The 21898-nt window shown below is 49.3% G+C and overlaps 1 protein-coding gene across 1 annotated transcript in view; it reads left to right on the top strand.

Moving 5' to 3' along the window:
- ANKS6 (ankyrin repeat and sterile alpha motif domain containing 6) overlaps positions 1-21021 on the top strand; it is a 48234-nt gene extending 27213 nt beyond the window's left edge. The window contains exons 13-15 of the mRNA XM_028108761.2: positions 2890-2957; positions 8223-8339; positions 15116-21021. Of these exons, the coding sequence (XP_027964562.1) occupies positions 2890-2957; positions 8223-8339; positions 15116-15220 (290 nt within the window). The 3' untranslated portion in view covers positions 15221-21021. The remainder of the gene's footprint in view (positions 1-2889; positions 2958-8222; positions 8340-15115) is intronic.
- The last annotated feature ends 877 nt before the right edge of the window (positions 21022-21898 follow it).

Raw genomic sequence — 21898 nt, 5'->3', positions numbered from 1 at the left:
TTGAGACCCCTCCCTCACAGGGGTGAAGCCTGTGTACTGGGTGACCTAACCTGTGCTGGCTGTTAGGATACCTCACAGCCTGGCTGGGGCTTCGGGTACAGGCAACATAATAGCAGTACGGGATTGTGACACAGATGGGGGCAAATCTGAGTTAGCAGCAGAGGAAGGGGTGCCATGGCAGGCTTCACCGAAGAGCAGGCCTTCAGGCCAGAGAGCTGAGGAGAGGCGGGGTGGTGGCGGACCAGAGTCAGTTGTCGAATTTATAGGAAATGTACAAGCCAGTGATTAAACAGAGCTATTAAAAGTCAAATTACAACAAAACAACAATACCTGTGTGTGTATATAACATAATACCTACATATGTTATAAAAATATATGTATATATTATATAAAAATATAATATGTAAAATATATAAATATATGTAAAAACATAAAGTATATATAAAGTGTATATTAAATATAAATATGTAAATCTGTATAAAAACAAATCTATATAAGTGTGTGTGTGTGTGTGTGTGTGTATATAAAAGAAGCCAAAGAAAAGAAAAAGTCAAATTATGTGAATTTATGTAATTATACTAATTATATTTAATTAAAGGTATGTGGTATTTAAAACAAAATATATTATTAACTTTTTAGTACAGAACCTCTGTGCTCTTTATGCAGTAGAAATACTATATAATGTTATGCTACTATGCACATCCCTTCCCAGTTCCACTTTCAGGAACGTTGGTTGTAGTTGGTAGCTTGAAATCGGCCAGGAGGGGGCGTTGACTCCATGACGTCAGCAAATGCCACCAGTCAGGGTTTGGTTTGTTGTCTCCTAGAGCATCTAGATGTCATCTAGACGATGTTGGACAAAGTGTTCATTTTTCAGGAGAAAGTTAAAAGTGTGACTAGCACAAATAATTGAGAAAATAGTCTCTCGGGATTTTCAAATCATCATCTCACTCAGCCCAGTTGCTCACGTGAAGTTCCTATATGCGTCCTCATTGTTCTGTTTCATCTTACCTGTTCCCTTAGACGAAACTATCCAGCAGCAGCCATGTTGGAACTGTAGTCCTTGGCTATGGATTAAGAGGAGGGCGAAAATCAGTGAAAGCATTCAGTGAGGTGCCTGAGATGCCATGCAAGCATTGGCGAAATGGAATTTGTGAGAAACAATATTGTGTAGTGTATTATTATATGTAAATTGAGTGCTACCTGTCCCTTACACGTGTCCCTCAGTAAAATCTGCAGTAAACTGACATAGCTACCTACGTACGCACACACATTTTCCCTCAGAGAGCCGGTTGTTAACCACTTAGCAGCACACCACTGGGGGGAAAGGCTGCGTGTGGAGGGAAAAGCAGGAGCAAAGCTTTGGCATCATGCAACAATCAGTGGGTTCTGTGCGGACTGGGACTCGCTTCATCTCATACATCCGAGCTCAGTAGCACTCTTCTGTGAAGGCTTTTCCAGTCCTTCAGGCTGGTCAGCTGTCTTCCCTGTCTCCCGGTTCCCTTGTTGATACCCCTTATCATAGCACCAGTCACCAGTGAGAGATGTGGCGGAAGGGATGGGGTGCGTAGCACAGGCCTGGGAGCTGGACGACTTGGTGTGAAAGCCACGGATCAGCAGTATGATCTCATCGAGGATGTGGTAGCCAACCTTTTTATACCTCACTTCCTCATCTGTAAATGAGGATGATGATAGGATGGAGCTCATGGGGTTGTTGTAAAGAGCAGATGTGTTATCCATGTGCGGGGTGCCTGATGGCGTATCAGCCTCATCACTTCGTCTTCCCAGCCACACTGAGCTCCTTCACAGCACAGACCATTCCATCCTTGCACTCCCAGCATGTAGTAGGCATGTTGGTAGCCACTGTTGAATGAATGAGTTAAAAAAAGGAACTCAGGTCTCCTAACCTCCCCTCCACTCTTCTGTGAATTGCACCTATGGCCCCAGGACCTTTGCACGTGCTGTTCCTTCTGCCTGAATACTGCCTGCTGATCTTTCCCTTGGTATTACCCAGTTCATTCCTTCATTTACTGCTCAAATGGTACCTTATAAAGGAGCCCTTCATTAACCACCTCCTGTTCCCTGTCATCTCCTCCTACCCTGCTTCCTTCGTCCTCACTGCCTTTGGCCTGGCAGCCTGCTTATCTGTTTTGGTCTCTGTTGGGTCCCTAGTGCCTAGTCTGGTAAATCCCTGTTGAATGTGTCAGTGAATGTTGTTTCAAGCCACCCCCACCTCCCACCGTTGCTAGTCTTGTCTCCTTTCTTCACCCTCCCTGCTCTGAAATCTTGCTATCCAGTATCTTCTGTTTTCCCCTGCTCTGTGCCCCTCTGGCTCTGCTCTTCCACTCAGATGTAGCCGTCCTTTCTTCGGGAAGCCCACAGCCTCCTCACACTTAGCCAAACTCCAGTTCTGGTCGGAAGCCACCTGCTTGTTCTCTTAAAGTTTTTTCTCCGCCTTGCTGACAACTTGCTGGCATTAGGGTTTGCCACAGGTGCGGTGACCAGCAGTCAAGAAATCATAATTAAAAGCTGTTCTTGGACAAAAAGTGGAGTTTTAGTCCCAGCAGCTAGAACTCTGAGAACTTGGGGATTGCGGCCATTGGAGGGTCACCTGGCCACGAACCTCCCCACCTTCTGTGTCCACCACCCACTTTGGGGTCTGGGGAGATGCCAAGGGTGCACCCCGAGGGGAAGTGTGGCTGACAGGTGGCTCAGACCCGCCCCCAGCTGCATCCCCACGAGCGGAGCTTAGATCTGCTTCCTGTGTTGGGGTTTCTGGTGACATTTCATTTGAGATAAGCTTGCTGCTACTTTATGAGTTTGAAGACCACTGTTCTGATGCATTTTGCCAAATTCTAAAATATCTTTTCACATCTTTCCCTCTCGAAGATGAACTGACTGGAATCCTTAAGAAATTATCACTTGAGAAATATCAGCCCATTTTTGAGGAGCAAGAGGTAAGGATGTTATTTTTGAATGTCCATTTGAATCTTACTGTAAAAAAACAAAGTATCTTAAATATATGAGTTTTCATCCTACGAGCGTAGATTGATCTTTCTCACTGAGACAGCTAAGGAGATGGAGTTTGTGTTCAGCACATTTAGTTCAGTTCATCACAGTGAAATCCTGGGGGCCTTACGGCTTGTTTTGTTGTGATAGAATTATGTGATTTTGCGCACTGCTCTCGTGAGTAAAGTTTGCGTTTGTCCTTCGCACACTTTTGTTGAAGGAGATCGACTGGCAGGTTTTTAGGTTTAAAGCTGGTCAAAAACAAATCCTATTGACTCTGTGCTAAGTATCTGGATATAGGATGTCTGTGTTAATCCGAGAGAGTTCCTTTTGCTTAAAAGCACTCACAGTCACATTTTTTTTTTTTTAAATGACCGTTCTGCTGTTTGGCAGTTTCTCAAAATGTTAAACATAGAATCACCATGTGACCCAGCAGTCCCCCTCCTGGGTGTGTGCCTAAGAGAACTGAAAACATATGTCCACACAAAAACTTGCACACGAATGTTCATAGCAGCATTATTCATAATAGCCAAAAAGTGGGAAACAGCCCAAATGTCCATCGATCGATGAATGACCAGATGCGTTATCACTGTACCATGGAATATAATTCGGCCATAAAAAGGAGGAAAGTGCTGACGCACGCTATGACACGGATGAGCCTGGGACAGACATTATGCTGAGGGGAAGAAGCCAGACACAAAAGGCCACATATGGTGTGATTCCATTTATATGAAATGTCCAGAATAGGCAAATCTGTAGAGACAGAAAGTAATTAGTGGTTGCCAGGGTGTGGGGGGAGGAGAGAATGGGGACGGACTGCTTATATGGGTGTGGGTTTCTTTTTGGAGTGATGCAAATGTTCTAAAATAGAGTGTGATGGTTGCACAACTCTGACTATACTAAAAATCACTGACTCGTCTGCTTTCTTTAATTAAAAAGAATTTTTTGTTTGCGTATAGTTGCACACAGTGTTACGTTAATTTCAGGTGTACAGCTTGGTGATTTGCCAAGCTTATCCTTTCACTGTGTTCACCACAAGCGTGGCTGCCCCCCATCCCGCTGCATCGCTGTCGCAGTACCACTGATGTATTCCTTATGAGCTGTACACTTTAAATGGGTGGACTGTATTGTAAGTGAATTACATCTCAATACGTGTTGGAAAAAACTTACCATTTCGGCCACATAAAGCTCCTCTGCAGGCCCACTGGCCACCAGGGTGTAATCGCCAGTTTGGAATATTTCTGGTGCCCGGTCGAGTACATGGCAGCTCTCATCATGGCAGTAGCAGTCCTGAGAATCACTCACCGTCCCTGCAAGCTTGAGATGCTGCTGAGCAGTTTGCATTTTGTCTTAAGCAGCAGACAGAGTGCAGTGGCTTTCTTCCTCCCTTGCTTTCCTGCTGGAGCCAGCGGGTCCTTCCTGCCTCTTTGGCGTTTTAAACCGCAGCAGCGATGTTTCTTATTGCCAAGAAACCTTTCCCATGCACTGCTGGCGGCCTGCTCTTGTGTGCTGTGTTCTGCGCCCTCTTGGAGTATGCAGGGAACACATCTCAAGGTGTACTTCTGTTTCTTGAGGTGTCTCTGTGTCACAAGGCAACGTTTGTCCTGAGTTCTTAGCTCCATCCCTGTTTTGGAGCCTACGTGTCTGAGGGCACAGCTGTTATGCACCATTCTCTGGTTCTTGCAGCTGTCCCTTATAGGGAACTGAGGTGTGTTCCAGATGAAATTTGACACTTTCAGAGTTTTGGAGGGCAGGGAGACCATGCAGAGTTGCTGTGGTCTTCACTCACCCACCTGAAAATCTCCATAGCCCTGGGGTTGAGGAGGGTGCTGAGGCCTGGGGCAGGACTGTGGGGAGGGCAGAGCCACTGGCTGGAGGATTTCTGTGTGTGTTGGGTAGGGTGAGGTTAGCTGAGGCAGTGCCCTTGTCAGGAGCCAGCTCAGCTGTCCCCCCTGTGCTTAGCTTCTCTCTGGACAATATATAAGCCAGGTAGCAATGTGTGAGGGTTGTTATCTATCCATATAGAGATCCCGTGTTCCCTTGAAGGCCTTCATGGGACTCAGGTTTTAACACCATTGATTGCCCCTGCCCTCACCTCTACACCCATCCGCACAGCTACAGAGTACTTGTTAGTCCCTTAAGAAACTCCTTAAAGTACCTGGCATGCAGATAGTACTTTTCCCTCATTGCCGGGGCTCATAAAACTTTCTCCCTATTATTATATGCTTTTAGTGCTTGTTGAGAATTTGGAAGAAGAATGAAGCTAATACATTTTCTCATCCTGCCATACTGAAACTGAAGACAGACTAATAATTTTCATCTCTCTACCTGTATTAGGATGGCTTTGGCTACATATATTGAAAAATCCCCAGATAATAGTATCTTAAACAAAATAGAAGGTAATTTTTCCCACAGAAAGTGTTCAGGTGAGTCATCAAAGCTCCTTCTAGTTCTCTGCTCCACCATCACTAGGGTGTATGGCCCTCATCCTCAAAGTCCAGTATGGCTGCTAGAGCTCCAGCCATTACATCCACATTCCAGGCAGCAGGATGGAAGGAGATAGCAAAAAGACACGTGCTCTCCTTTTTTAAAGAGACTTCCTCAAAGTACCATAAACCTTATATTTCATTAGCCAAAAGTTTGTCAGTTGACATGCTCATATGCAAGGGAAACTCAGAAATATAGTGCTTTAGCTTCATGGAAATGTGCCTAGCTGACAACTAGGATTCTATTACTAAAAAAAAGTAGGGCATGAATATTGAAAGGACACAGATGTTTCTGCCTCATAGTGCTAACCCTTCAGAAGTACTCACGTGAGGAGAATTTAGTCTCTGGTTCCCTCCACCTAAAATGAGCTGTGAGGATTTGGCAGCCCCCCAGGGTTGACAGAGGTCAGAGATTGAGAAGGTCAGTGCATGTGCGGATGCAGTAGCATATTGATTGGTGTGGTCATTCTGTCAGCCAGCAAACACAACTCAGGTCTCTGCCCCCTACCAGGCCCTCTACCAGAGCCTGACCCTAGCAAAGGCAGAAACACCCAGAGCATTCTGGGAGCCCAGGGAAGGGGGTCTATAGAATGAGGGCCAGAGGAGACCTCAGCTGAGCATAAACTGAGCTTTGAGGGAGGGGAGCAGGGCTAGAAGGGCATCTGGGAGGAGGGAGCAGACGTGCGCAGAGAGCCATCAGCGCTTTGGCCTGTTCAGGGCCTGACTGCGGCTGGCGCATCTGGAGCAGGGAGCACAGCCTGACCGAGCAGGGCCTGGCCAGCATGGACATGATCTTGCGAACCACAGTCCAGAGGCAGACGAGGGCCAGCAAGATCTCTAGCCTCTGGTGTGGGTGGTGGACCAGGGCTGGTGGGGGAGTTAGGGGCAGACTCACAGGAAAGGAGACTCCAGTTAGAAGGGGGTGACGGGGGGTGGGGGCACCCTGGGCAAGAGAGCAGAGAGGTGCTGGGGAGCTGGCTTTGGGGACAGCCTGCGGGTCGGGCTGTGGGGAGAAGGGAGTGTCTGGCCCAGCCAGGGGCGGGCAGTGTCTCAAAACCATGTCATCTGCTCTTTCAGGCCCTCAGCCCCTGTGAGCTGTAAAATCCCAGAGAGATGCAGGGGGCCACCTCACAGAGCTTGGGGCTGGGGAGGGAGCAGACCCTTCTCCACCGACTCACGCCTGCTTCAAGGTTGTTTTAATCCAGGAAAGTAAAATGACTATTAAAATAGAAAAGGAAAGATGGGGGGCATTTTTCAGAAAAAAATTCCTCTATCTCCACATACGCCAAATGTTTTGAAGAAAATTTTTAAAAATCTTCAGTATCTCTGAGGGAATAGAAAACAAAGCCTACTTTTAAAGTGAAGAACTAAGGATTTTCAGTAAGTCATGAAAGTTTAATTTTAAATGACAGCAATATTATATCACATAAAACTGTAATATTTTCATAATTTAGCTTGCAAAGCTTTGTGTAAGCCCGCTGGGTAGACCCTACAACCACCTGTAAGTTAGGTGGAGGGAGGATTCATACATTTCAGGTGGGAAACTGAGGTAAGCTTCCTGCCCAGGTGCCCCAGGCAGCAAATGGGGATTGAGGCCCTGTCTGTCTCCCAGATGACTGCCATTTTGGGGTCTCATTTGCAAGGGCCCATACAGGGGACAGAACCCCTTAATTCTTAGGGAACATCAAGTCACATTAGCAAGGAGGCCGCCGCCCCCAGGCCAGTGACTACAGCTGCAGCATCGAAGGGTGACGTGGCCCCCGCAGAGAAGAGCAGGGACTCTGGAGCCCACTGCCTGGGTTCCAGTCTTGGTTTTTTCCCTGACCGGTCACGTGACCTTGGGGACTGAGTCTCTCCATGCCTGTTTCCCTGTCCCCCAAGAGGGGATAGTAGTAATCTCACTTTATGTCGTAAGCTTTAAACAACTCAGTCTGTGTCGAATACTCAGAAAGTGCTTCGCACGTGGTGTTAGCTTCTGTGTCCTCCCCGCTGTCACCTGACAGCGAGGCTCCGGGACAGACCTGGGGTGTGTAGGGCTGGCCTCCACCCGCTGTGCGTGCTGCCTCTGAGCCACGTCTGCCCTTCGCAGGACGGACGCCGCAGCATACCAGCCGTGTAACAGGACGCCCCGTTGGTTCCTCTCCTGGAGCTGAGGCCCAAGCTGGGATGACGGGAGTGTTAGGGTTTCAGCTGTAGCAGCTCAGGGTTGTGCGGCTTTGAGCTGCCCTTGTTCTGAGCCCTTCTCCCCTTTATCGCTTTTGCTCGTTGCCTTGCGTACTCTGTCTTTCCAGAGTCTGCATCTCCCTGGTCCTCTGGGGGGAACCATGCTGAGTCCTGCCATACATGCCCATTTTCCGTGCGGTTTCCGATCTTGTTGGGATGCAGCAGCACTGGGATCAACCTTCTAAGAGCAGCCTTGGATTTGCAGCAGGCCGGCCACCCAGATTACGGTCTCAGAGACTCCCCTTCCTTGGTCAGTGGTCAGGGTCCTTCCACAGTGCAACTGTCCTGGGATTTCCAGGCCTAGAGCTGAGGAGAGTTAGTCCTTAATACTTGCAATTAAACTTTCATCGTAGAGTCAGGAATTGGAAGTAGTAAATCATAATTACTTCACTGCTAATAAGCACTAATAGCTCATAATCAGGCTACTTCTGGTGTGGTTGGGGAAAAAAAAAAAGGTGTGGCACCAAAAGCAGATGGTAGCGAATCCCCCTTCTCTCTTTCCAGGTGGACATGGAAGCGTTCCTCACGCTCACTGACGGTGACTTGAAGGAGCTGGGTATTAAGACAGATGGATCCAGGCAGCAGATTTTGGCAGCGATTTCTGAACTGAATGCAGGCAAGGTATTGTTCTCAATCTTTTTTTCCTGTTTCGAACAGCAGAGAGCTTCACTAGGATCCTGAGCCCTCCGTGTTCCTGAGGACATCTGTGGTCTGATTCCATCTCCTCTGGCACATCTGGCAGAGGACGGCCCCGTGTGCACACTTCTCACCACCGAGTGCTCCCTACCTCCCTGTTCCTTTTCCAGATTTCTCTTCCCATAGAATCAGCGAAAATGCTCCCTGTGGTAATTTCAACCCATGGGGCTGGGTATTGCCCTCCAGCTTACAGTGGAAGCAGAGCCCTCGTAAGAGGGGCCCTGGAGTCAGGCCCACCTGGGGGTGAGCCCACTCCTCCCTGTACTCACTGTGTCCCCTAGAAGTCATCACCTCCCTGAGCCGTGCTTTCCTCATCCACTGGGGGCAGTGGGTCGTTGCCAGGACCAAAATGCTTAGCGGCGCACCTGGCACACACAGACCCGTCAGTCACTGTTGTTATTGTTGGCATCCTACATTTTTGTCTAATGTTAAATTTCTGTTTCATCAGCTTTAAACTAAAGATTAACAGTGCACCCCCATCAAAGGCACACATGCAGAAAACAATAAAAAAAAAGTACATGAGAAGCAAATCACCACTCACTTTGCAAACCTTAGTACCACAGTAGCTGTTGGTCTATTCAGGCTCCTTTGCCTCCTGGATTTTTCCCTAACGTGGGATGGACGTTTCTGTCTCACTCCAAGAGTATACAGGACTTGCTTACCTATTGCTGTTTCACGATCTGCCTGACAGCCCCCCTCCTGTTAGACAATCATGCCGTGTCTGGGGTTTTGCCATTACAAATAGCACCATAATGGATGTCTCTGCCTTGTTCTTTTTTCTTCTGTTGTTTTGTTCCTCGGGCTGTGTTCCATGATATGAGGTTATGTCAGAGAGCGTGACCGGTCTTACGGTTCTTTCTGTGTATTTGCCAGGTACGCACAGAAATATTGAAGAGACTTAGAGTGCCAACAGCAAATAAATATTCATGTAGCACTTTATCATTCACAAGACACTTCCCATTCACTTCCCCAGTTAATCCGAGGAGGCCGGAGCCTCACACTTCCCTTGTCCAGCTGCCCAGGTGGAGAGCTGGGCAGGCAAGTGAGGCAGGACCTCACCCGGGTCTTCATCGTGTGTTCCCACAGCAGCATGCTGTGTGCAGGTGGCTTCTCCCAGCCCCACTGGGGTTGGGGGGTGGGGGTTGGGTCTCTTGCTGTCATCATTATTATTATTTTACCTGTTTATAGGGTGCAAGGTGGTCCTTCTGAGTGATTTAGTTGGCAGTGCTTCTAGCGTCTGTGTTTTATCTTGAGTTTTTACTGTCTGTTCTTTTTCTTCTGTAAGTGACCCGTTGCTGAACACTGCTCACCTGTTCTGTGGGCCTCGGCTACCCCACTTTACAGACGGGGAAGCTGAGGCTCAGAGATGGATAGTGAGCCCTGACTCCCAGACCAGCACTGTTTTGGCTCTGCTTTGAGATGTGAGGGGCAGGGGAGGGGGGTGAGGCGGGCATGGGGGTTGTTGGAAGTTGCTGGAAGTGGACCAGTCTTGGCTGGTAGTAAGGGCTTACCCAGGGAAGTGAAGCCCCTGGGGCATCGATCAACCAGAGCAAGCACTGAAGTATTTAGAGCGTTGATTTGGTCATGAAAAATAGCCCTTGGATTCTCTGCCGTGTCCCAAGCACTATGTGGGCGCTGAGCTCTGAGGCTACTCTGTACCCAGCACTGCTCTCAGCATGTCACATCCAGTGATTCCTTTAACTTCACAAAAGCCACTGAGGCCAGGTCCTCCAGTCTATAGGTGGAGGAACTGAGGCACAGGGAGGGTGAGGAGCTTGACTGAGGTCATGCTGTTGGTAAGTGGCAGAGCCAGATTTGGAATGCTGACCACTATGCTGCCCTGCCTCAGTGTGAGCCACAAGTGCATGTAAAGCAGAGCTCCTTACCTCAAGTGGCGGCTAGAAAGGCAAGGTCCTGGAAGACATCTCCAAGGAAGTGGCAGGAGAGCTGGGATCTGAGGAAAGATGAGAACCTTCGTATAGAGGGGTAGAAGAGTGCAGACCAGGCAGAGGGAAGCTCATGTGCAAAGGCCCTGTGGTAAGAGGAGCTACAGTGCATTTCAAGAACTCAGGAAGTGCTAGGCCTGGGAGCAAGGGGTGTGGTGGGAGGGGAGGCCAGAGGGGACAGATGAGGCCCCCAGGTGGTTGAGGGGACCCAGTCAAGTAAGGGCAAGGGCTCTTGGGAGAGGGTAGGTGAGCGATGGTAGGGGGATTTGGCTCAAGGTTTTCAGGACCCTTCCTGCTCGGGCCTCCAGAGGCCGGATGTGTGAGCCAAGGAGAGGATAGAGGTGGGGGAAGCCAAGCCAGTTGAAGAAGGACAGGAAAGGTTCTAGATGTAGGGCCAGTGAGGACCATGGAGGATGTGGGAGGACAGGCCAGGAGCTGAGTGCCACTAAAAGCCTGGCCCAGAGCGTGGTGGATGGTAGCTGCTAATGCTTCCTGACCTCCCCTCTGCCCTCAGTGACCATGGCCCTTGTGGCCCAGGATCACAGAAAGAAGGCAGACTGGACTGGCTTGCAAATCTTAGGAAACTTAACTGTCATGATCAGAGTGGATGGTGTGACATCTCAAGCCCACTCCAAAGGAAAACATTTTTCTTAATGTTTGCACAAACCGGGACCTTTTTTCATTTTCTCTCAAATTCATTGCCCCCGTACTCTATTCCTGTAACAGTCTGTATGCTGTGCCAAACAAGGCCCAGTCTAGAGAAGCAGAAGCGTCGACAGCTGTTGGTGGTTCTTAGTTCAGGCTGCATCACAAAGGACCATCTACCGGGTGGCTCGTGGACAAGAGGAATTTTTTCTCACAGCATGGAAGCTGCGAGTCCCAGATCAGGCCTCCGGCATGGTTGAGATCTGTGAGGGTCCTCCTCCAAGGTGCAGACTGCCACCTTCTCATTGTGTCCTTACTCGGTGGAGAGCAGGGAAGCCAGGTCTTTCCTGTCTTCTTATAGGGGCACTGCTGCCATCATGGGAGTTCTACCCTCGTCACCTCACCCAAGCCCTGTCACCTCCCAAAGGCCCCACCATCTCACACCATCCCACGGGGGGTGGGGTTTCAACATATGCATTTGGGTGGTGGGGACACAGTCCTTCTGTAACAGTGGTCTTCCTTGGGGGCACCAGCTGACCACCTCCCAACCAGGAGACCTGGGTGCTTCCAACCTGCCAGACCGAGGGGACTGCTCCGTCCCACCCATGTCCCTCCCACGTCCCTCCCACAGGCAGCATCCACCCTCAAAGCCAGGCAGTTCCACATGGAAATAGGGGCAGAGGGAAGGTCCAGTGGAAGTGAGGACCATGCCTCACAGCGTGTCCTAGAGCAAAAGCATGATTGGGAGAAGCTAAATATTACAAAAACAGGTTAATAGTCTGCTGCACTACTCTGGAGTTGCCATTGCAGCTATGTGCTGCTTAGAGCAAAGAAGTTCTCAGGCCAAACGTGGCTTCTAGGAGCCCTTTGGATGGCCTTTGGATGCCCTGGGCCTCAGCTCTTCTGGGCTGGACCCCTCTCACCCTGACTTCAGGGTGTTCTGCCTCCTCCTTGATTGCTACAGGGCACCCACTCCCCTGTCAGCATTCATACTTTTTCTTCTGCAACCCAACCTCAGCCAGGAGAGTACCCATTGGTGGCTCAAATGCTCTGGATACATTCAAGAACCCCGACCAGGACCCATGAGAGGGGGGAGGCCCAGCTTCCCTTGTCCACCAGTGTCTTCATGACTGTGGTCCACAGCACGCTGGGGGTTGTGGACCCAATTTAGTGGTTCACCAGCAGCATTTTAAAAAACAGAATAGTTGGGGCACCTGGGTGGCTCAGTCGGTTAAGCGTCTGCCTTCGGCTCAGGTCATGATCCCAGGATCCTGGGATCGAGCCCCACGTCAGGCTCCCTGCTCTGCGGGGGGCCTGCTTCTCCTTCTCCCCCACTTGTGCTCTCTAGCTCTCTCTCTCTCTCTCAAATAGATAAATAAAAATCTTTAAAAAAGAAAAAAACAGAATAGCATAGGAAATGTCAACATTCTTTGCAAGTAGGAGGGTAAATTTGTTTCGGCTATATAAATTTACATGTAACAAGGTTGTGATCTAAAATGTATTTCTTGCACAATCAAAAATAGTTTGAACATTTTAGCCTAAAAGGTTTTATGTTTGTTTTGTTTTGTTGATGAATAATAATCAGAAACCTGGCTCTGCCATAAAAATACCAGCAAAGCAGTATAGATCCTCAGCCTTACAAGCCATGGGCCTTCTGGCCGAGCCTCCCCCTTCCAGTATTCAAGTTGTGATGTGTACTTGAGTTCGCTTACTAGTTGATTAGTTTCAAACAGTTTATATGTTGGAGAAGGTCAACCAGAAATTTCACCTGAATTTCACCTTCAGTTGGTTCCTAAGTCATTGCTTCTGTAATATTGCCATTTTTGTGGGTGATTATCAAAGCAGTGCACATTCATTTTACTAAATTTGCACAGTGTCAAAAAGGTGAAAAGAGTTTTTAAGGGAATCATGATCCAGCCACCCAGAGGCCAGTGCTGTTCACATTTGGGAAGATCACTGCAGTTTTTGTGCCAAATGTTTTTCTCTGCTGAGATAAATTTGGATCTATAATTTTACATCCTACTTTCTTCATTTAACATTAAATATATGCAGTTACCCATGTCATTAAAAACTCTTTTTAATATAATACATTTGCATGGATGTACTAAAATTACCTTATTTTAAATCCCTACTTGTTGGATATGTGGATATCCAAACTTTCTATTAATAGCACTGCAGTGGGCAACTTTGTGTATAAGGCTTTCTAATTATCTCCTCAGAACAGATGTCTAAAAGTGGAATCGTGGAGTCAAAGAGTCTAAATCAAGGTATATGGCGCTTCTTCCTGAATTACTTTCCAGAAAATGCCAGTGAACATCCCCACCACCTGTGGGCGTGTGGCTCCAGTATCAGCAAATCCCCTCCAGGACCGAGTACTCTGTTTGCTTTTAGATTTTTATGAATTTGGGAGGCCAAAAAGTGTGCCTCATTCTAATTTGTATTTCTTTAACTACTGGATAGACTGAATACTTTTTTCTACGTTTCATGGCCGTTCGCTTTTTCCCTTTTAAGAATCCTCAGGCAGGTCCTTCGGAACTCAGGGGCTCCTAAGGGGCAGTTATGGTCATCCTCTTCGGTCGGCTGCGGACATGGGGATCCGTTGTGGTTTTCATCGTCTGCAGCTCTTTCCTAAGTAGGAGGCGGAATGCTGGAACCCTGGCTCGCCCCGACCTTGTCTCTGAGGCGGTTCAGGCTAAGGTAGCATTTAATAGCGACATGGCCATCATCCCTCCTGGTTAGTTTTTCAGCCCTCTGCACTTTGCACAGTGTCACCCCATTCGTTATATCGGGTCGAGCCTCCTCACAGTCCCAGCGTGTCCTCCTATCCACCCAGCAGCAAACAGGGTCCTGCCCGGGACGCCATCGCCAGGGAGTGGTAGAGTTAGGGACTCACCGTCTTCTGACCCCACATCCCTGCCTTGCCTTCTGCCCTGCAGCCTTTAGGTTTGTGTTGCTGGGCTCCGGGGGAGGGCATTTTTCTAGCTTATTTAACTTACTTGGAGGGATTGGCATACCGGGCAGTCCTACTGTCCGCTCAGGTGTCTAGGGGGCCTTGATGGCGGTAGAGGTCCCTGCTCAGGGCTCATGCAGGGGCCCCCTGGGGTCTGGAGAGTCCACAAAATGAAAGAAGAGAAAATTTGAAGTCTGAGCTCACTCAGTGGACTTTTTTTCTCTTTTTACTCTTAGCAGAGAACAGTCTGCCAGAGATTATTCATTTTTAATCTGCTTTACGTGTTGACCACATTTGTTGGTTTTAAAAAATAGGTGTTTAGTCCGCACTGCTGTCCTCTGAGGACAGGACCTGTCAGCCTCCTGCTGCCCACACAGGGTCTGATGTCACCAGCAACCATTTGAGTACTACTATTATCCCCATTTTATAAATAAGGAAACTAAGGCCCAGAGAGATTAAGTGTCTTGCTCAGGGTCACTCAGCTAGTAAATGGCAAGAATGGGATTTGAACGCAGGCTGTTTGCTTCCAGTCTCTGCTCTTAAGCTCTGTGTATCACTGCCTCTCGGCCAGGCATTCACTGAAGATTTTCTCTGGGCTGAAAGAAACATCCACATCCTCCCTCTTTTCCCATCTCAAAACATGTGTGTTAAGGGGTAGGGATGTGAGGGGAGTGCTGCAGGGATAGAGTGAGATGTGAATCACTGCCAAGAGCAATCTAACATCTTTTGGGCAAGGGGGAGTTAGACAGTTCAGCCTCTCCCTGTGGAGCAGAAAGAATTCAGCTCCCACTCAATTCCCTGGAAATCTGAGAGCTCGAAAGACACACACAGTGAGTCGGGAGAAAACCTCCCTTGCAGGCCATGTGCCCTGGGCCAAGTCAGTCCTGCTCCCTGGGCTCTGTGTCTTGTCCTTGTCTGGGGGATTGGATCCCTGCATCGCCCTTTCCACCCTTGACATGCTATGATTGTGGGTGCTAGGGGACATTCTGAGTCAGCGTGTTTTTATTAAACTCAGTACTCTTTTAATTAGATAATTTGTTTTCTCCAAGACACCCATGGGTTTCTCAAGTATGAGTTGAGCATTATCAACACTATGTCAATTGAAGTAATAGTTAAAAGATTTAACAAGACTTTGTGTCTGTTTTCAATTTCCTCCACAGGGACGCGAGAGACAAATTTTACAGGAAACCATTCACAACTTCCACTCTTCCTTTGAGAGCAGCGCCAGCAACACCAGGGCCCCTGGAAACAATCCCTGTACATGATCCTCCCTCCTGTGGTCACCAGCGTGAGCTTTCTGAATCCCAGTGCTGCCCTCACATAGCCACTGCTCCAGCCAGCATCAGCTCTTCCCCATTCCCTCAAACACGCCTCACTTGGTCACACCGCTGTGTCTTTGTCACGTTCCCTCTGCCCCGAACGCCCATCTCCCCTTCTCTTCCCTACTGTCCTAGTTGGGGATGCTGTTGCCGTAAGGACCTCAAATGCAGTAGACTCATCCTCACGTGAAGTCCCGTATGGCTGCTTCTGCTTGGTAGGTGGCTTCCCACTGTGATTTGGGGACCCAGTTCCTTTCACCTTGGTGGCCCTGTCATCCCCAGGGGCCTCAGCATCTTTGCCTCTGGCTGGCAGAAAGGGGAAAGGAACGGTGGAGAAGGCACAGCCATTCTTAACCACCTTCCTCTTGACGGCTCCTGCTCTAGCCACTCCTGCTCACGTTCCATTGGCCACCAGTAGTCACATGGCCCCACCTGGCTGCAAAGGAGGCTGGGAAGTGTAGTCTTTGTTCAGGCGGTGGCTGCCCAGCAGCAAGTCTACACTTAGCCAGTGCAGCACATGTTTTAGAGGAAGCTTAGCTTTCCCTGACACATCTTCCTGTAAAACTTCTAACTTGTTCTTTGTGATCCAAGTCACCGATCCAGTGAAGCCTTTCTTGACTCCCTTACACAGAACTAACTTTTCAGCTCCCAGGGTCCCTTACTGCTTGTTTATAACTCTGTTCTAACACTTCGCTGCACCGACTGCATACACCATACAACAGGTGTTTAGGATGTGTATGTTGAACGCCTTTCTTTATTGCAATGGCAGCCTTTTCTGTAAGGAAAAAAAAAAAAGTAGGCCTGCTGTGTGATTTTGGATCCCTTCTCCTTTCTGGCCGTCAGTGTCCTCACCTGTAAGATTGGGCAGTCAGGCAGGATGATGCTCTCATAGTCTACACTGCTCGCCCCATGTCACTGTAGGCCTTCCTGCACTTCAAGGGAGAGCCGAAGACCCTAATATATTACATTGTGGAAGGACTTTGGTGCTCAGATGTTCTAGACAAAGAAGCCAAGTGTTTGGAATTTCTTGTACACCCTGCTAATGCTATGTTCCTCAGAAGGGAATCGGTTCTTACCGTTTTCTGCCATGTCCTATTATATTAGCAGAGCTCCGACTTCTAAAATCCAGTAGCTTTTGGAAGTGTTTTCAAGTAAGTAATTTGGCCAACGCTTGCTGCATTTCTGTAATGTGCTGGGTGCCGGGGATACAGAGACAAGCTAGAGCCAGTCCCACCCTTGGGGACCTTGCTAGGTAGGAGAAGACATGAATGGTCGGTCCCAACCTCGAGAAGCAGCATGGCAGAGTGGTTTGTGCTCTGGACTCTGGCTCACAGTTCACCTCTAGCCCCAGGGCTGGCCAGCTGTGTGGCCTGGGACAGGTCACTTGGCCTGTTGCTCAGAGCTGAGAGCCACTATGCAGAAAGCTTTTGGTCTGCACACAGTACCCAGTAGACAGTAGCCTTCACAGAGTTCTCGTCTTTGCCATGAGCTCCACCAGGCCGTGTGCTGATCTCCTTGGGAGGCGTGGCCTCTCGTGTCCCTCCCCAGCCACGAAAGCCTGCTCCCGCTCCGCTGGCTTCTCGGGGTGGCCGTGACCACATTGCCACCTCATGCTTCTCCTCCGCCTGTTGAGCCAGCCCCGCCATCCTCTCATCCTCCCACCAGCAGCAGCCGACGTGCAGCATGACTGGGGAGAGGTTTCACTTTGGCCATCACCGACAGGCATCTTTATAAATATCCCTCAAAGTCAGGCCTTTAAGGACACGTGGTCATTGAGCACCTACTGCGGGCAGCAGCTTGACCTGTGTCATCCATCCTCCCCGTCACCCTGGAGAACCTGCACATCTGGGAGACAGACATGGAGTGAAGCTGCGTGCCAGTTACCCAGGCTAGGGTGGGGGGGGTGGCTGGGCAGAGCTGGCCTCGAACTGGATCGGGTGGGCTTCCAGGCCCATGCCTTTTCCACTGATACAGGTAGACTCCTGGAGCTGGAAGCGCCCGGTATTCTCACTGTCGGAATGGACTGGTGTCTTCAGGGGTTGGTTCTCAATAGGCCGAGGGTTGTTTGCCCCTGAAATACATTGGCCCCTGAGTTACATGCTTTGAGGTTTTGTGTGTGCTTCTTGCTGCTGTCCTGTTTTTTTCATAAGCCCTCTATTTGTGCAGCGTCCTTTCAGGTACGTTTGATTGAACTTCCGCCACACACAAGAGCTGTGCTGGAGGGGGCACCTTTCCGCAGTGCAAGCTCCCGTGATCTCATCTGCTGACCCCACACAGAGCAGGGCTGATTCCCATTTTGCAGATGGGAAAGCTGAAGCTCAGGAGAGATGCCTCTCTTGTCTTTTCCAATGGACTCAAGTGGTTCTAAGGCTTTTTCTCCCAGGCAGTTTGTGTGCTGCTGGATGAGAGATTCCTGGCACCCTTTCTGGACCATGATCTCCCCCTTCCTGGTGACACCCCCCGCCCTGCACATGTATCCCCTGCCTGCCTGTAAGGGGCTGTTCTCCTCCACAGTAAGTGTTTCCCTTGCTCAGTGACCTGGACCAGCATTCCCCAAAGTGTGTGCCTTGGAATACCACTTCCATGGGATGTTAATGGGTTTTTCATAAAGAAAAATCAAGGGAGTGTATATGTGAAAGTGGGGTGAGGCTTTGTGATCAAGTAGGTTTGGCAGGCACTGGGTTAAAGCCCAGTTAATATGGTTGTCTTGCTGCAGGACCTCTCAGGACCTTCAGCGTGCCCGTGTGTGTTGGGCCTCCTGGAGGGGGCCATGTAGCAGGTAGCATTTCCCATATGTTTGCCCCTAGAGTGCTTCTTCACGGTGCTCTTGCAAGACAGGTTCCTGGGACACTGTCAGGGAAACCTGCGTTGACTGGGACAGTGGCAGCCATGAGGACTCACAGCCACTGGGAGTAGGGTGAGGGGGCACTCAAGGGGCTTCAGCTGGCTCAGGGGTCCTTGGTTCTCCTCTGTCCCCCAGCATCTCTTGGCAGAGGTGCCCTGCTTGGCAATAGGATATCAGGGTAGGGGAGTCCCCTGACTTTTGGGTGATTGGGACCTGGCTCAGAGGACTCTCCATCTTTTGCAGGGGGTCTCCTGCAGGGGAGAGGCACTGTTTCCCAGCCTTAGTGCCGGATTGCCCCCACACACACCGCGTGTGCTTCATGTTTGTCCCACGCCCCCACGGGCCAGGGGTGCTCCCACCTTCCTTCGGCACCACACCGTCACATGTAAGCCAGCTAGTTTTGCAAGGAGAGTGCTTACTCTTTCATCCTTGCATTCACCAGACAGACATGCACTGAGCATCCAGCCTGTGCATGCCCCTGCTTGTGTTTTGGATCCAGAGATGAAAATACACCCATCTCTGCCCTCAAGGAGCCCACAATGTCTTAAAGAGACAAGCATGTAAATAAAGCATTGTGGTGCTGTGTGAGGAGGCTTGTAATGAAGGTATGTGCTGGGTCCCTGGCTCCGAGCACGTCATCTGTCACAGCTAAGGTTTGGCCCCGTAGGAGAGGGCTGGCAGATAAGGAAGCCAATGGGCCCCCAGACAGGGACAGCATATAACATTTGTGGACTACATATGGCTGGGGTTAAGTTAGATACCTGTTTTTCTGATTTGGGTTGGGTTTTTTTGTTGTTTTGTTTTTTTTATTTGGGTTCTTTTCTTTAAAATGCATAGAAGCAGTCTGTCTCCCTGGAAAGAGCACTGAATCTAGAGTCAACCCTAGCACTGGGTTTTGGCTCAGCCACTTACTGGGTAACAGCAGGCTTATTTCTTCTTGAATCTCAGCTTTCCCTTTTGGTTAGAAGGGGCTAGTGCTTCCCAAGGTGCTGAAGATCAGATGTAAGTGAGAAAGCCCTTTCCGCACCGTGTGGAGCTGAGCAGACTTGAGAAATCATCCCCTATTGGTCGCACATTTGAAATCAATCTCAACATTCTTTCCTATCTCCCCATCCTCCCCCCCCCACTTGCCCAGACATAGCCATAGCTGGGGTGGGGAGCAGGGAGTAAGGCCAGAAGAAGGGGCCTCCTGCCAGAGGGAGCAGCAGCTTCCATGGCTCTGCTGGCATCAGAGCCTAAGGACGCAAGGATTGATAGAGGATCCCCACACTCCAGCAATCCTGACTCTGGGTGTTTGTGTCTTTGGGATTCCCAGCAAGGTGGACAGAAAGAAGCAGGAAGGCTTTCCAGACAAACTGCAGGAGCTGATCCAGCAGACAAAGAGGAGGCAGGAAACCCTTCCAGTTTTCTCTTACCTTGGAGCTGCCCAAGGACATAGCCATGCGGGCCAGGATCGGACTAGGCAGCTGTAGGCACCTACGCTGACCCATGCCACCAAGAACGCCTCCCAAAGCTCGGGACCCTTCTTGGGAAGATTTTGCAGCACAGCCTGAAGGGGTTGTGAAGCATCATCCGTGCCCATCTGCCCTTGTCTATTTCAAGCAAGATAATCATGTCTTTTTAACTAATAGATCCTGTTCAACATGTAAGGACACCTGATGTTTTTCCCTGATAAAGTCAATACCAAATTCTGTAGGACAGGCTGGAGAATGAATCTCCTCCCCAGGAGGTGGGAGGTGAATCACCTCCTCTGGGTGGGTTCCCCTTAAATATTTCTGGAGGGCTTGCCAGATTCCCCACTGGCCTCCGGGGGCCCCTGTTCCTCTGTAACATGCTATCTAAGAGGGGATTAGACCCTGCCTGAAATTTCAGCCCCCCATCTAAGAAGCCATTCTCTATAGACAATGATTCACCAAAGCTTGGGATGAAGAGGAATCAAACAGAATCACTGGTAGTGGAATAGAGCAGAAAGCCCAGTTCATCGGTCTCCAGGTCCTTCTATGGCAGAGACCACCCACGACTCCCTCCTCAGGGCCCTGCCCAGTGACGTGAGCCAACCCCACCACGTTCCCAGTTCCTGTGGGAGCCAGCTCCCTAGGGCTAAGGGACAAAGGGCATGGCTGTCTCTTCAGGGAGATCCTGTCTCCACCCTCCAGGTGGCTTGGGTGGAGTTCAGCCTTAAGTCCTCAGCAACACCACTGTATGCTTTGATAAGAGACCAGGTTGCCATTTTGTTTCAGCCCTCCAGAGTGGGTTCCCATGTTCTTCACCCATCAAACATTACTTTTATTATTATTTTAGTGTTATTTCCATGCAGGGACTTGATTCTTTAAAGGACTTTTGTTTGCCAAATGTATATTAAATACCATTGAATTTGTCTTCCCACTTTGATTTTGCTCATCGAAGGCATAAACGCTACTTAGATTTCTCCGTGATAACCATTACAGAGCAGGTGCCCGCAGCGTGCTGGCGCGGCAATAAGCTGCCTTGCTTCCTCACGTGTGCCCCCTCAGGCAGCTTTCTAATTCCCGTCCTGCCAGTTCAGTGACTGTGGCACACAGATTTTGTTTTTTTTCATCCTAAGTGTCCTCTTTAATCCCCATCACCTATTCCATCCAGTCCCTCACCCCCCATCGCCCCTCCAGTAACCACCAGTTCTCTATAGTTAAAAGAGTCTGTTTCCTGGTCTCTTTCTCTTTTTCTTTGTTCCTTTGTTTTGTGGCACACAGATATTAACCTCACCCAGGTCCCCCAGTTAACAGGGACAGTGGGTTTGAATGCAGGTCTCACCTCTCTTTGGAGGAGCCACATTTTCTCCAGGATGTCTTTCTGCCTTCCGACATAGAAACATTAAATCGGTATAAGCCCAGCCAACAACAAAAATAAAACCTGTTAGTCTGTATGGCTTGTTCACAAATTTTTTTTTTTTTTTTTTTTTTGGCAGGCTAGTTGGGGGGATGTGTGTGCTCATGAAACACTATAAATAGCTGGGAGATTCTCTTTGTTCTAAGAATTCTTACAAGTCGGGACTGCCTCATCTCCACCTGTTCTGCTATCAGTGCCTCATGGGGGCGCGCTTGGCGCTACAGATCATACATACAGGAAGCGGAAGGTGGCGTGGGTTCCAGTCCTGAAGCAGCTGGAAGGAGGCCAAGGTCTGTGGGGCCCCAGAATGTGGAGCAAAGATGCTGGGGAGACCATGGGAGTAGAGCCAGCTTTCCGTGAGGAAGAACATTCCAGGAAGCAGAGCTACCCGGGATGGGGAGCATTCCCCAGAAGGGCCCCCAGAGGCTGGGCGAGCCCGTAGCAGGGCAGCTGCAGAGGGGGATTCACACTTTGAATGAGGATCTTACCCAGCAGTTGGTTCCCCAATGACCCAAAGGTGGAGATGACGTGAGAAAAACAAGAAGGCAATGAGTTTACCTGGCAATCTATGCATTTTGTAGGATCGGCCTTGAAGCAAGTCCCTTCTACTCAGTGAGAGGGGTTGGTGGTGACGGTAGTTTTAGTTTTACCGAATTTTACTTTAGTAAGGGGGGGTGGTGGTGACGGTAGTTTTAGTTTTACTGAACTTTACTGAATTTCTCAGACTAAAAGTCTGAGAAAAACTGTTAGGTCACTTTTGAGGTCCCTTCCTGCCCTGTGATTCTATGAAAATTTATAAAAAGAGGGCGGAGTGGCTCATCAATAAGTTAAATATAGAATTACCATGTAACACAGCAATTCCACTCCTAAGTATATACCCCAAAGAACTGAAAGGTATTCAAAAACAAAAACAA

Source organism: Eumetopias jubatus, unplaced genomic scaffold (assembly GCF_037043125.1).
Source record: "Eumetopias jubatus isolate StellerSeaLion01/CBP00866 unplaced genomic scaffold, mEumJub1_p1.0 scaffold_15, whole genome shotgun sequence".
NCBI classification, from domain to species: Eukaryota; Metazoa; Chordata; class Mammalia; order Carnivora; family Otariidae; genus Eumetopias; species Eumetopias jubatus.
This window is presented reverse-complemented; position numbering and strand designations above follow the sequence as displayed.